This window comes from Ursus maritimus, unplaced genomic scaffold, assembly GCF_017311325.1.
Source record: "Ursus maritimus isolate PB19 unplaced genomic scaffold, ASM1731132v1 scaffold_36, whole genome shotgun sequence".
Lineage (NCBI taxonomy): Eukaryota > Metazoa > Chordata > Mammalia > Carnivora > Ursidae > Ursus > Ursus maritimus.
In genome coordinates this window covers 14,858,493-14,872,669 of record NW_024426230.1, presented here as the reverse complement: position 1 = coordinate 14,872,669, position 14,177 = coordinate 14,858,493, and the positions used below count along the sequence as shown (strand labels likewise).

Sequence of the window (14,177 nt, the reverse complement as noted above, 5' to 3'; positions counted from 1 at the left end):
ATATGTGTGTGTGTGTGTGTGTGTGTGTATATACACACATATATATACATACACTTATATACACACACATATATATACACACACATATATATATACATGCGCACACACAATGGGATGTTACTCAGCCATAAAAAAGAATAAAATCTTGCCATTTGCAACAAAATGGATGGATCTAGAGAGTACAATGTTAAGTGAAATAAGTCAATCAGAGAAAGACAAATACCATGATTTCACTCATTTCATTCATGTTTCACTCATATGATTTACTCATATTTCATTCATATGAATTTAAGACAAAAAAAGAGAAAAAGAGACAAACCAAAAAAAAAAAGACTCTTAACTAAAGAAAACAAACAGAGGGTTACCAGAGGAGTGGTAGGTGGGGGGATGGGTGAAATAGGTGAAGGGGATTAAGAGTACACTTACTGTGATGAGCACTGAGTATTGTATAGAATTGTTGAATCACTATATCATACAACTGAAACTAATATAACACTGTATATTAACTATACTGGAATTAAAATTTTTAAAAATAAAGAAAATAAAGAATTTGGGGGGGAGCTTATATCAGATTTTATATTTTTATAGTCAATGTCAAAACTTAAAAATGATGATAGTAATAATTTTAAAAAAGATTTATTCATTTACTTATTTATTTGAGGCAGGGGGCAGAGGGAGAGGGAGAAAGAGTCTCAAGCAAGATCCGGTTGCTGAGTGCAGAGCCCAACATTGCAGAGCTTGATCTCACGACCCTGAGATCGTGACCTGAGCTGAAATCAATAGTCAGATGCTTAACTGTGCCAGCCAGGTGTCCATAATAATAATAATAATAATAATAATAATAATTTATGATTGTTTAGGTTTTCATGCTCATTCGTGAAACTTTTTTTTTTCTTATGGTGAAAAATGGTGGTTTCATTAAAGCATGGGGACAGAACCTGTGAGCAGAAAGAGCTGCTGCTCATTCATGAACATTTAAGGAACAATTATTTTGTGCCAGGATCTGTACAAGGTGGTGTAATGAAAGCCAACAATTATAGTCAATTGCATATTGGTAAATGTTTAACAAATATCCTTCAGATTCACAGATTAATCTCAAATGCCTTGGGCCAGGGATGTCTATAGATTAAGTTAGAAAGCCAGAGAAGGTTGTTTCAGGAGAGTCTTCCCTTTCTCCAGTTCCTAGTCCAACTCTCCTTTCCCGGGAGCTCAAGATATTTTCCATTCTCTCTCTATTTTTCTCTTCCTCAAATCAAAACCTCTTAACTTTCAGTACACCAAGAAAAATAGTCTTTACTATTTATAATCTGAGTCCAATGGACTCTTTAATTTTTATATCTTTATATCATTTCATGAGTTATTTATACAAACTAGAGTAAAGTGATATTCAAAGCTGTTATAAAAAGAGTAAGCTTTTATAAAAATAGTAAAGGCATAATGGAAAATGACTTTATTGGAAATCTAAATAAGTATCTAAATATAGCCGATCCCGATTTTTATTCCGTATTTTCCTGGTTTTGAAGACATATCCAAAATGGGCAATGTCCTCTGAATGCAACTGTGATGCATGAGTCTATAACATACCCATCTTGTAAATAGTGATTGCAGATCTCAAATGCATCACTACTATATCCTAGCTAATTGTTACTTCTGGTTCTTCATGCTTTTATATCATCAAAACACAGGACTGAAGAGTTTTCTGAGAACTTTAAAGGCTCATTGAAAAGAGGACAGCCATCTTTTTTGCTCCCTAATTGCAAAACTTTTGTATTTTAGTTTTATAAATAAGCAACCCAAAGAATTAATTTTTTTTAATTTTTAAAATTATTTATTTACTTATTTTTTAAAAAGATTTTATTTATTTATTTTGACAGAGAGAGAGAGAGCACAAGCAGGGGAAGGGGCAGAAGTGGAGAGAGAAGCAGGCTCTCCGCTGAGCAAGGAGCCCGATGTGGGACTCAATCCCAGGATCCTGGGATCATGACCTGAGCAGAAGGCAGACACTTAACCGACTGAACCACCCAGGTGCCCCTAAAATTTTTAAAAAGATTTTATTTATTTATTTTAGAGAGAGAGAGCGAGAGCATGCAAGTGGGGGGAGGGACAAAGGGAAGAGTGAGAGAATCCTCAAGTGGACTCCCTGCTGAGTGGGGATCCCAACAGGGCTTGATCCCATGACCCCACAATCACAACCTGAGCTGAAATCAAGAATCGGACACTCAATTGACTGAGCCACCCAGGCACCCTAACCCAAAGAATTTTTAATTTCTTTTTTTTTTTTTTTAAAGATTTTATTTATTTATTCGACAGAGATAGAGACAGCCAGCGAGAGAGGGAACACAAGCAGGGGGAGTGGGAGAGGAAGAAGGCAGGCTCCCAGCAGAGGAGCCTGATGTGGGGCTCGATCCCATAACGCCGGGATCACGCCCTGAGCCGAAGGCAGACGCTTAACCGCTGTGCCACCCAGGCGCCCCAGAATTTTTAATTTCTAAGTTATCTATTTCCTTCCTATCATCTTAGTATTCACGACTGCCATTATTAGCATTTGTCTACTTAAGAATCATATCAAGTAAATTTATCCATATAAACATGATAAAAGGTGAAAGAATACTGTCAAGAATAACTTGATTACACAATATTTTGCAATAATAATCTGGACAGTCTCATTTTGTTGAGAGCACATATCAAGTTATTCCTTTGAATGAATAACTGGATAAAAATAACATATTTCGGGGCACCTGGGTGGCTCAGTCAGTTAAGCGTCTACCTTCAGCTCAGGTCATGATCCTAGGCTCCTGGGATTGAACCCCATGTCTCAGGGAGTCTGCTTCTCCCTCTCCCTCTGCCTCTGCCCCTGCTCTCTCTCTCTTGCTCAGTTTCTCTCAAATAAATAAAAGCTTTAAAAAGTATTTCTTTTTTGTCCTTAGAAATAATATTAACTTAGAAAAAAGGAGGGAAACAATCCATAAGAGACTCTTAATGATGGAGAACAGAGGGTTGATGGAGGGAGATGGGTGCGGGATGGGCTAGGTGAGTGATGGGTATTAAAGAGGGCACTTGTAGGGGTGCCTGGGTGGCTCAGTTGTTAAGTGTCTCCCTTCGGCTCAGGGGTGATCCCAGAGTCCTGGGGTCGAGCCCCACATCGGGCTCCTCCGCTGGGAGCCTGCTTCTTCCTTTCCCACTTCCTCTGCTTCTGTTCCCTCTCTCGCTGGCTGTCTCTCTGTCAAATAAATAAATAAAATCTTTAAAAAAAAAAAAAGAGGGAACTTGTGATGAGCACTAGGTGTTGTATATAAGTCATGCATCACTGACTTTTATTCCTGAAACCGATATTGTGCTATATGTTAATTAACTAAAATTTAAATATTTAAATTAAAACACCTAACAAACAAAAAAAGAAATAATATTAACTCATTGATACTTGAGTTTGAGAAATTCTTCTAGGAGATAGTAATCTAAAGATTCCCAGTTTAAGATTTCACTATCATCATCAGGATGTAGATTGCTGTTCTCTGTATCTCTGCATTCATCTTCCAAATTCTGAATTCTTACCTATATTTATTGAAAACTAAAAGCATAGTACAAAGATCTTGAAAAATGCTGCAGTACTTTGGGCATTGCAAGAAGAAAATGCAATCGTGATGACCTACTTCACTATTGTATCATCTTTGGTAATTTTATTGTTCTTCCATTTTCTTATTATTGTAGTCTTTTTAATTTAATTTAATTTTTAAAAGATTATTTATTTATTTGACAGAGAGAGAAAGAGCATAAGCAAGGGGAGCAGGAGAAGGAGAAACTAGCTCCCGGCAGAGCAGAGAGCCCGATTCGGGGCTTGATCCCAGGACTCTGGGATCATGACCTGAGCCAAAGGCAGATCCTTAACTGCCTGAGCCATCTAGGCACCCCTATTTTAGTTTTTTTTTAAGAAGAGCTTGAATAATTGATGAGTAAATAATTCCATAGTTGATGAATTAGCAGACTGTTTCAAGATATAGAAAAATAAGATCACTGAGGTCCCATGATATATTCCAGATTTATGAGAGTCCAATGGATCCATAAGGCAAGTACAAATAGAATAAGTTTTATTCTATTTTTTAAAAAATGATTTTCTCTGTTCTTTGGAAGACCTCTAAGAAAGAATAAAAGTCATGAAATATGGGTTCTTACATATAGAACTCCAAAAAAAGAAAACCGCAGAAACCTAAAGTTGGGTCCAGTAGATCTTGATGCTCTATCTGAGGGTTAAGCTAACTCCTTCATCTTACAGTATACAAAGACAGATATAAATAAATTTATTGCCCATCCTAACATCTATTTCATTGTAATAGGGAACAAAGGCCTTTGTTCAGCTAAAAACAAGGGATTATGACTTCTTAGGTTTCATTGAGCTGAAAGGCAAAGATGCATTTCTGGGGACCACGAAATGAATGAAATTATCAAAGGTGCTATACTTTGGTTTATTCCTCACCGAATTCCAGGTTTCCCATGGATCCTCTTGTCTATGTCTATTTACGCTACTCATTCTTGGATCTTACTTCTTTTTGCGAATGTCCTTATTCCACCTTTTTACCATTGCCCACAGCTGTTTTCTTGCTGTGCTTTCAGTCAAGAATCCTCATTAAGGTAGCATCCTGGGCTCACTTTATTTGCAGGCCTACACCGAATTTTGTCTTTCCAACCTGTTTCTGTCTCTCCCATTTTGCTCAGCTCTTTCCTTGGAAAGAGAAGCAGAAAACACATTAAGATTAATCGCCAGAGATTGTAGTGAGGAGGAGGGATGGCAGATGCTGTGTAGGAGGAAAGAGGTGGACTGTCTAGGAATAAAAAAATCCAATGTACAGGCCAGGGATTTTGGCCTGTTTTGCCTATGTCATATCACCGGCATTGTTACTGCACCTGGCACATAGTAGTGCTCAGGAAATATTTGTTGCACTACGTGAAAAAAACGAACTTTTCACTGTGTTTTTTTAGGGCAGATGTGGTTTTGTGGTTCTAGGAATCAACCAGGGCCCTCCAGGAGAGGATGTCCTACCCGACGCCTACCGCCCAGAGTTGAGGAGTCTGAATGGCGACAGAAGTTCCCACTGTCCCCTGCGGCCCTCAGGAAGTGGGATCTGCTGTGGCTCCCGGGAAAGGGTTAAGGCCCTGCAATTCCCCCAGGGTCCCTCTCCCCTCTAGTGGTCCCCAGCCAGGTTTGTCTCGGTTGCCCCGCCCCAGGCTCAGTCGCCGCCTCTTCCCTCCCCTCTTTCCTCCTCGTCCCCCGCCTCCCGCCCCCGGCTCCGCCCGAGTGCCGCGCCCTCCCCATTAGTTCCCTCACCCGGTAGCCCCGCCCCGGCTCCGTCCACGCCCCTTCCCCTCCCCTCTCTCCTCCTCCTGCCCTATCCCCACTCCACTCCGCCGGGTCCCGCACTCTCGCCTTCAGTTCTCTGGCGCGGTCGCCCCGCCCCTCCACCCCTTGACGTGGCAGAGGCGGCACCAGCCATGTTGGCCCAGCGGGGTTTTGCGCGGAGGCCGGGGGCGGGGCGGAGCCGGCCCTGATTGCAGTGCCACGGTTGTTCCAGGTCGGCGGACAGGACGGATTTTGCAAGGCGGTCGCTGCGACCGGTGCGGATCTCGTTTGGGGGTAAGGACTGACTTTGGGGCTGCCTCCCCCCGGCTCCCCGGAGGGGCCGCGGGCGCTCAGCGGAAAGCGGGGGAGGGGAAGCTATGTGGCTGTGGGCCGGCAGGCGGGGGTCTCTGGGGTGGTGCTGACTCTGCCCTCTTGGTACTCCGGAGCAGGCGGGCGCGCCGGCGGCGGCACCTTTGAATCCTGACCCCTTCACCGTCTCACCTACCACTCTGCTTCGTTTTTCCGGGGCCTACTGGCCCGGCCCCTCACCAAGCTTCCCAGGATAAGGTGCGAAAGCTGGGAGTCGGGTGAAAAACGGCAGTTCAGCATCTCGCCCAGCACCCACCCCCGCTTCCCGGGCGATCTGCCTTCCTCAGTTTGTCACCGCTTCTGGACACTTGAGCTTCTTGGTTCGTACCTTGCCTGATCTGAAGTGCCCTAGACTTTGAACCCAGGTGACTTCGTCATCGGTAGTTCGGCCTTGGGAGTCAAAGGGGATAAGGAGAATTAAGTGGCAGGTCAAGCTAACGCCTTAGGCCTCGATTACGAGTAGAGTGCCGTTTTCAGATCGGACCCATCTTTTTGTTGTGCTAGCGTTTTCCCGTTTTGGTGGGAAAGGAAAAGCAAAATCGACGTGTAATCTCTGGTGTATGTTGAATTCCCGTGAATTTCCTCAACCTCCACCCCGCAAAGCCGTGTATAACTAGCCAAATTAACTTGGTTAAAAGAAGTTTTAGATTTAAGCATGGATTTAAATATAAACGTGAAGTCTTCCTTCTCTCTCTTTTCCAGTAGTCTAATTAACATCGTTTTGGAAGTCCGACCATTTTTATTTGACTCATAGAATTTTAGTTAGAAGCAGCTTTGTAGTTTTCTAGCCTCAACCCCTCCTCTTACTGATGAGAAATTGAGGATCAGAGAGTTTAAGCTATTTGTTCAAGATCATAAAGTTAGGCATGAAAAGCAGTTGAAAACACTTCACTGAGGATTTTACAACTGAAAAGTAGAGAGGCACACTTAGTTGTTAAATACATCTGATCGGAAGAAGCTCAAATTTTTCTTGCAATTTAGGATATTTTCACTTAGGATCTATCAAAGTGCAAAAATTGGAATATTGCAAACTCCCAATTATTATTGAATAGGAAAAGCTTTTAAAATTACTGTGGGCATGTATTACATGTGAGCATGATATGCTAGGTTAAAGAAACATAATGTTTTGCTTTGCCTCTTTGCTTTTAGTTATACCATGAGAAATTATTTAACTGAAGTAAGTCCCACTGATTATAAGTTGTGCTGGGAAATGAGACATTTCTTTAGCATAGTTTTTTTTGTGTTTTGTACAACTTGAAAAAATATTATGATTAATATTTTAAATCTCCATCCTAATACAGTGTCTGAATCATTTGGTTTTAACATAAGATTAGCGGACAGAGTGCCGATCAAATAATGACATTTTATAAAAAGCTAGTTTGTAAAAGGAATTTATTTCAGATGTGCCATTGTTGGATATGAGGCCCAGCGTGGAAAGGTTTGTACTAGAATTAGTGATTTTAAAATTGAGCAGTTCCAACCTTGGAAAGGTGAGGGAAGTAGGGGAGGTGTTGTGCATAGCCATGTAATTGGACCAGTTAAGAAGAAATAGGTGGGACTTTTTCAAAATACTGCCAAGAAGTGAGAATGTACAAAATAAAATAGATGTGATTAGGGAACAAATATGATCTTAGAGCAGCGAGGAGAAGGAGGGTAATTGTGCTCAAATATCAGACATGTGATATTTAGAATGTCATAAAAAGTAAGGATGTTACAGTCCAGCCTTGTTACTTGTAGAAACTTAAACCTGGCTATTGTGTGTAAATGTCTTTATGCTAAGTCTCATAGAGCCTTTCTCTATGAGGCTCTTTGATTGAATCAAGCCCTAATGTCCTAAGACCTTGGTTCTTAGGACCCCTTTGGACTCTTAAAATTATTGAGGATCCAAAAAAAAAAACACCCAAAACCCCTGAAAACCCCACATTAATAGAAGACAGGTGGATTTTCATATCTACTTCTGCATTGTCTATCATGATATGTTATTTTACTTGAATTGTATGAAAGAAGTCTGGCCTCACATAGATATGTAGTTGGAAAAAGGAGGATATTTTAATACCTTTTCCAGATAATTGTGCATATTCTTCTTTGATACTACACTACTACAACTTGACAGTTTTAATTCAGAAATCAAGGGTTAAGAGCAGTGAGAAGTCTGAAATCTTAGAAATGAACTTTTTGCTCTATTGCGTTAAACTTCATTGGTCTGTCCTGCACTTTGAATGGATCTTTATCCATGCATGATTTGTAATATCATTAATTGATCATTTGGGAGATTTTGCTCCACTGAATAAAGTATATTTTCCAAATGTTGACATGTTTCATTATACAATAGAAAATTCACATTAATATCACCACCGATCTTATCAGAAAAATCTTTACGTATTAGCTAGCTGTGAAGCACAGGACACAGATTTTCAAAAATTTTGGTATTTGTGGGGCATCTGGATGGCTCAGTGGGTTAAGCGTCTGCCTTTGGCTCAGATCACGATCTCAGGGTCCTGGGACTGAGCCCCACAACAGACTTCTTGCTCAGCAGGGAGCCTGCTTTTCCCTCTCCCTCTGTCTGTGGCTCCCCCTGCTTGTACACTCTCTCTGTCTTTGTCAAATAAAAAGTAAAATCTTAAAACTTTTTTTTTTATATTTGCTTGAAAGCTCAAATTTTATCTTTGTTAATAACTACTGTCAGTTATTTTCCAGGTGACAGACTCACTTCATCAGTTGAGAAAATGTATGCCGAATACCTAAGTACTAGTTACTTAACCATTTTTGGAGAATTGAGAAAATAGTCAAAACATTTTTGGTGTTTTTGTGGTTCAGATGAAAAACCCTGATTGGTCTAGTATTTTAATAGGTATTTTAATGCTTTTTGGTGATGCATTGTGTTATTTTTTTAAATTTTAATTAAAAAATTTTTTTGATGATACATTTTAGATTATATAGATTTGATTATACATGCAAAAATGGAAAACTTCATTTGCTTTTTGTTCCGTAGAAATAATGGGAGGGATTGCATAGTCCTGGAGTTTATTTTCACATCTGTAGCATGGAAGCTGTTGCTAAAAACTGGATTTCTCTCCCAGAGGAGAGAAAACTGAGGTTGGCATCTAACTGTCCTCTGACTATTCCAGACCTTTGTTTTATCATTATTTTTTAACACCCACTTTTTCTTGAAAACTCATGCTGTTTTTCTTGAATCTGGCTTCTGTATTTACCTTGAAGGTCATCTTTTATAAACAAGTTTAGTTATCTTAGGATTCCTCTTTATCCCTTATCAACCTTTGAAAAATCTGTGTTCGCTTTTGATTAGCATGTAATTCTCTAGTTGTCTCTGAGATTCTGATAGGGAATACAGAGTTTAATTTTTCTTTTTTTTAAACTGAGATATATTTAATATATAACATTCTTATTTTAAAGAAAATAAAAAGCTGCTAAGGAAGAGAAATACCTGGATTTGCTAAGCTTCACTTTCTGTAACTTTTATTAACAAAATCTATTTGAAAAAGTTTCTAAAATTAAAATTATTATATTCAGTATGCTTTTTTCAAACAATATCTTTTCTTCCCTTAGTTACATTTTAGAATCAGTTCCTCATCCTATTGTCATTCTTAGCAACTTCAGCATCACTGTTGGCTTTTTGGCACCCTACCTTCATAATACTTTAGTTCTTGATATCTTTCATCTCTCCTACAAATCTTTTGGCCTCCCACATAGCACTTTAAACTCTCTATCCTCTCAGAACTTTAAATTTTACAATTTCTTTCCTTCACTAATCACTGTTACAGTTTGAGAATGTGAGACAGAAGTGTTGCCTGGGTAGAAAAGCTGGCATTCTAGATGGAGAATAACAAGATGGAGATGTCTCTTGATACTGGGCCCTCATGAGAGCAGCATCCTTCTCCCCCCGCTAAGAAATTTAAGTGATTATATTAAAATTGCATGTCTCAAATTAGAGTTTAAAGTGCTCTCCTAAGTCGGAATGTTGGAATGTTAAAAATATTCTGAATTAAGTTACTGCAAAGGAAGTCAAATGGCATAAAACATAGGGAACACCACTTAGCAAGCATTTTATTTATTGTGCCACAGGTGCTCCTATATTTGAACAATAAAAAAAATTACCTGTCTAAAACAGAAGTACCCAGTTTTAGGAAAATGTTTTTGTTATGCACTGTTAAGCATTTTCTTCTAGCAGGTTTTGTGGAAACTTGTCATCTTCTGGTTAGAAAACCATATGAGCTTTAGAATATAATGTTTTTGATAATCTGTTCATTAGAATAATGTAATTTAGAGGGCTGATATGGAAAACATAGAATCTAAATTTTCCTCCATCTTTGACTTTCTTTCCTATACACTCTTAAATAAATAGGGCACCTATTTTACTTTTTTAAAACAATGAATTAAAAAGGGCACCTCCTAGTGGGCCTAATGAGCACTGGGTTCTGTAGAGTCATTTGTTATTTTGTTAAAAGTGAGGTTATTGTTGCTTGCTAATTTTTTTTTCTGAGATAAATACTTTTATTTGGTTATGATTTCTCATGAATTAATATTGCTGAAAGTGGGGAAAACATACTTATTTTAGTTTTCCTTAAGAAGACTTTTAGGGGCGCGAGGGTGACTTAGTTGGTTAAGCTCTGCCTTCGGCTCAGGTCTTGATCCCGGGGTCCTGGGATTGAGCCCCACGTTGGGGGGAGCAGGGAGCCTGCTTCTCCCTCTCCCTCTGCCTGCCGCTCCCCCTGCTTGTGCTCTCTCTCTCTGTTAAATAAATAAATAAAATCTTAAAAAAAAAAAAAGATTTTAAAACATCTTTAATTTTGTCACAGAAGTAAGCATCAGGCTCTACGATGACAACATATTTGGAATTCATCCAACAAAACGAAGAACGAGATGGAGTCCGGTTTAGTTGGAATGTTTGGCCATCAAGTCGACTAGAAGCTACAAGAATGGTCGTTCCAGTAGCAGCCCTATTCACACCACTGAAGGAGAGACCTGATTTACCACCTATTCAGTATGAACCTGTTCTGTGTAGTAGGACCACTTGCCGTGCAGTTTTGAATCCATTATGGTAATTAAAATATACTGAAAAAACTTACGTGGCAATACTATTTCAAATTATAGTTTCTTTCTTGCTCATTTATATAAAATGTCTTTGTTTCTGTTACAGTTATTTTTTCAAATTAGGGTAGTCAAATCCAAAGACCTGTAAAATTGAAAGATATTCTAGTTGTAGTGTTGATAAGAGACCAAAGGTAAAATTGTCACTATATGAACTGTTAGATCCTATCACTAGTATCTCTAGATCCTGGTGCTGGTGCTAGGTATGTGTTATTAGACCCATCTTGTGTCATTAGAAGAGTCATAACTGAGTCTTATGGTGTTTGAAAATGTTATGATTTCTTAATGCATAAACCAGAATATCAAGAATCATCTTTTTATCCTCTTTCCACCCCCTCTCCCCACCCAGTCAGCTAGCAACTGTGATTCTGCCTCCAGAACATTACTGATTCTGTCTCTTATATTCAGTCTCTGCTAGTACACTCTACTCCAAGAGATACCACTTTTTTTCCTGGACAATTTAATTATCCTCCTAAATGGCCACCCTGTTTCCATTCTTGTCTTTCAGCAGTTTATTCTTTATCCAGAAGCTAGAGTGTTACAAATGGATATCAGATTATTAAAATCCTTTAATAATGTCTTATTATACTTGGAATGAAAAATCCAAACTGCTTGTCAAGACTATCAAAACCCTACATCATCTAGCCTTTGTGTATTTCTGCCTTCATCTTATATTATCCATTTTCCTTATTGTTATCTACATTATACCTTACCCTCTTTCTGATCCTTGAACATACCAAATTTATTCCTACCTTGAAACTTGTGCAGCAGCTGTGTATTCTGCCTGGATTGCTCTGCCTGGATTGACTGGTTCCTTTTCATTTAGATCACATTTCAGTTGTTTATTTAAGAAGGCTTTCTTTTAAAATAGCCCTCCCAAACATATTCTTACACCCTGCTTTGTTATCTTTAATCTCTTATTATCACTATCTGAAAGTATCTTCTGTGTTTATGCATCTCCTTTTCTATTGTATGTCTTTCTGTTCTAGATTATAAACTCCACGAATAACAGGGACTTTTGATCCTTTGTTTACTGCTGTATCACCAGTACCTGGAATAATGGCTGGTACATATTAAGCATTCAATAAATATATTTTTGAATTAAATAAATGTTTTCTAGATCTGAGTGTAGAAGTTACTAAATCATTTGAAGAAAAAAGGGATTATCTTAATTTTATTGATATTTGCTACATATTAAAAGTTATGTTCATTTAGGTGAACTTGTATATGCTAAAAGTATGAATTAGATACTGGCAACATCTGAAAGTAATGGCTTTTAAAGATCACTTTATTAATTTGAATGTTGTTCATGTTTTAGAAAGAAATTAGTTTTGCTGAAATTACGATCATTGTACAATTGAACTGAAACATGAGCTCTGTTTTATCTTTTCTTAAAACAGTCAGGTGGATTATCGAGCAAAACTCTGGGCTTGCAACTTTTGTTATCAAAGGAATCAGGTAAGAAAACCCCCAATGTAGATGTTAACGCTTTGGTACTGGTCTAAATATGTAGAAAAATGCATATTTAAAAAAAGATGAAATAATTTTTCATATGAAAAATACTTTTTAATAACTAAATGATCAGAAAATTATTTGCAGTTTAGAATTTCATTACTCTTTCTGGCAAATAATTTGTTAAACATTTTTGTTTTTTTCTCCATAGTTTCCACCTACTTATGCTGGTATATCTGAACTGAATCAACCTGCTGAGCTTTTACCTCAGTTTTCTAGCATTGAATATGTAGTTCTGGTAAGAACATAAGAGTAAATCCTTAAGAAAGTTTTAAATGTCTAGTAATTTACTTTATGCCAAAATAATTGTTTAGTTGAGATGACTTAAAGGGCATCATTCTTGGTTATCATATTGAATTGATGGAGCATTTAAGAGGTGAGAACTGTCCTTGTCAATTTGAACAAGGTAATTTCTCTGTTGTGGTTATTTAATGGGTGGCCAGGATATTGGGTGATGTGATGATGATACGCTATACTGAGTAGATCAATAAACAATTTTTCTAAGACTGGGTACTTCTATTTTAGACAGGTGTTTTTTTTTATTGTGCAAATATTGGACCATTTGCGGCACAATAAATAAAACGCTTGCTAAGTGGTGTTCCATATGATTTATATGCCATTTGTCTTCCTTTCCAGTAACTTAATTCAGAATATTTTTAACATTCCAACATTCCAACTTAGGAGAGCATTTAAAACTCAAATTTGAGACATACAGTTTTAATTTAATCAAACAGTTTCAATGTTGCTGTGTAGTTGGAAGGTTAGTTCAGAAATACGTAAGTCAATATGATGCTAGAACCTGATGGTATATCCCCAAGTCTAATTAATAAAGTTGCTCTGACTTTGGTCCTTGTTGAGAAAGTCTTTTTTCTTTCCTTTCTGAGTGCCTGTACATAGTTGTTTACATATTTAAGTATTAAAGCGATAATACGCTTTATGAATGTTGTAGAGAAAGCAGAATGTGGTTCACTTGATCCAGTAAGTAATTTGTCCAACCTACCTAGTTTCCAGTTCTCTTGCAGTCTGATTCAGGTTTAGATAATTATTTTATAAAAATTGCCTTATTTAGTTTTTAAGCTTTATAACTACTGTTTTATTTTAAGAGAAATAAATACTTATTCTAGAAAATGAAACCTCATACAGTTAAAATCAAAAGCTTTGGAAACTATAAATAATGTTTTTAAATTTAATTTTTCTCTTGATATGTCCTAGATAGCTCTCTGTGCATGTATAACTTGTTTCATTTCTGAAATGACTTAAGAGTTCATTGTATGAATGTACTGTAAATTATTTAATTAGTCTTCTAATTATTCTTGTATATTGTGCTGAGTGTTAATGCATTAACATTATTTTCTTATTATTGCAACATTTTTTAAAAGCGTGGTCCTCAGATGCCTTTGATATTCCTCTATGTGGTTGATACTTGCATGGAAGATGAAGATTTACAAGCCCTGAAAGAATCTATGCAGATGTCATTAAGTCTTTTACCACCTACAGCTTTGGTTGGACTTATTACTTTTGGGAGAATGGTACAGGTTCATGAACTTGGATGTGAGGGCATTTCAAAAAGCTATGTGTTCAGAGGAACGAAAGATCTGTCTGCCAAACAACTGCAGGTAAACAGGAATGGTAGTTTGAACCTTATCTGTGGGCATCACTCCATAAATGTTCTGGGTATAAGTTTGTAGAAAATATTTTTATGATGAATGACTAATTAAATTCTAACAAAGTCTTTATTTTTTTTTATTTTTTTTTATAATGATTTTTTATTATATTATGTTAGTCACCATACAGTACATCCCCACTAACAAAGTCTTTAAATTTAGTGTTGGTATCAGTTTTCTTTCATTTGCCT

At 37.5% G+C, this 14,177-nt stretch overlaps 1 protein-coding gene across 1 annotated transcript in view; it reads left to right on the top strand.

The window, feature by feature from the left end:
* Positions 1-5,495: 5,495 nt before the first annotated feature.
* Positions 5,496-14,177, top strand: part of SEC23A (SEC23 homolog A, COPII coat complex component) — a 56,208-nt gene continuing 47,526 nt past the window's right edge. Inside the window, exons 1-5 of the mRNA XM_008693908.2 lie at positions 5,496-5,626; positions 10,519-10,760; positions 12,211-12,268; positions 12,474-12,560; positions 13,702-13,938. Coding sequence (XP_008692130.1) covers positions 10,540-10,760; positions 12,211-12,268; positions 12,474-12,560; positions 13,702-13,938 — 603 coding nt within the window. The 5' untranslated portion in view covers positions 5,496-5,626; positions 10,519-10,539. The remainder of the gene's footprint in view (positions 5,627-10,518; positions 10,761-12,210; positions 12,269-12,473; positions 12,561-13,701; positions 13,939-14,177) is intronic.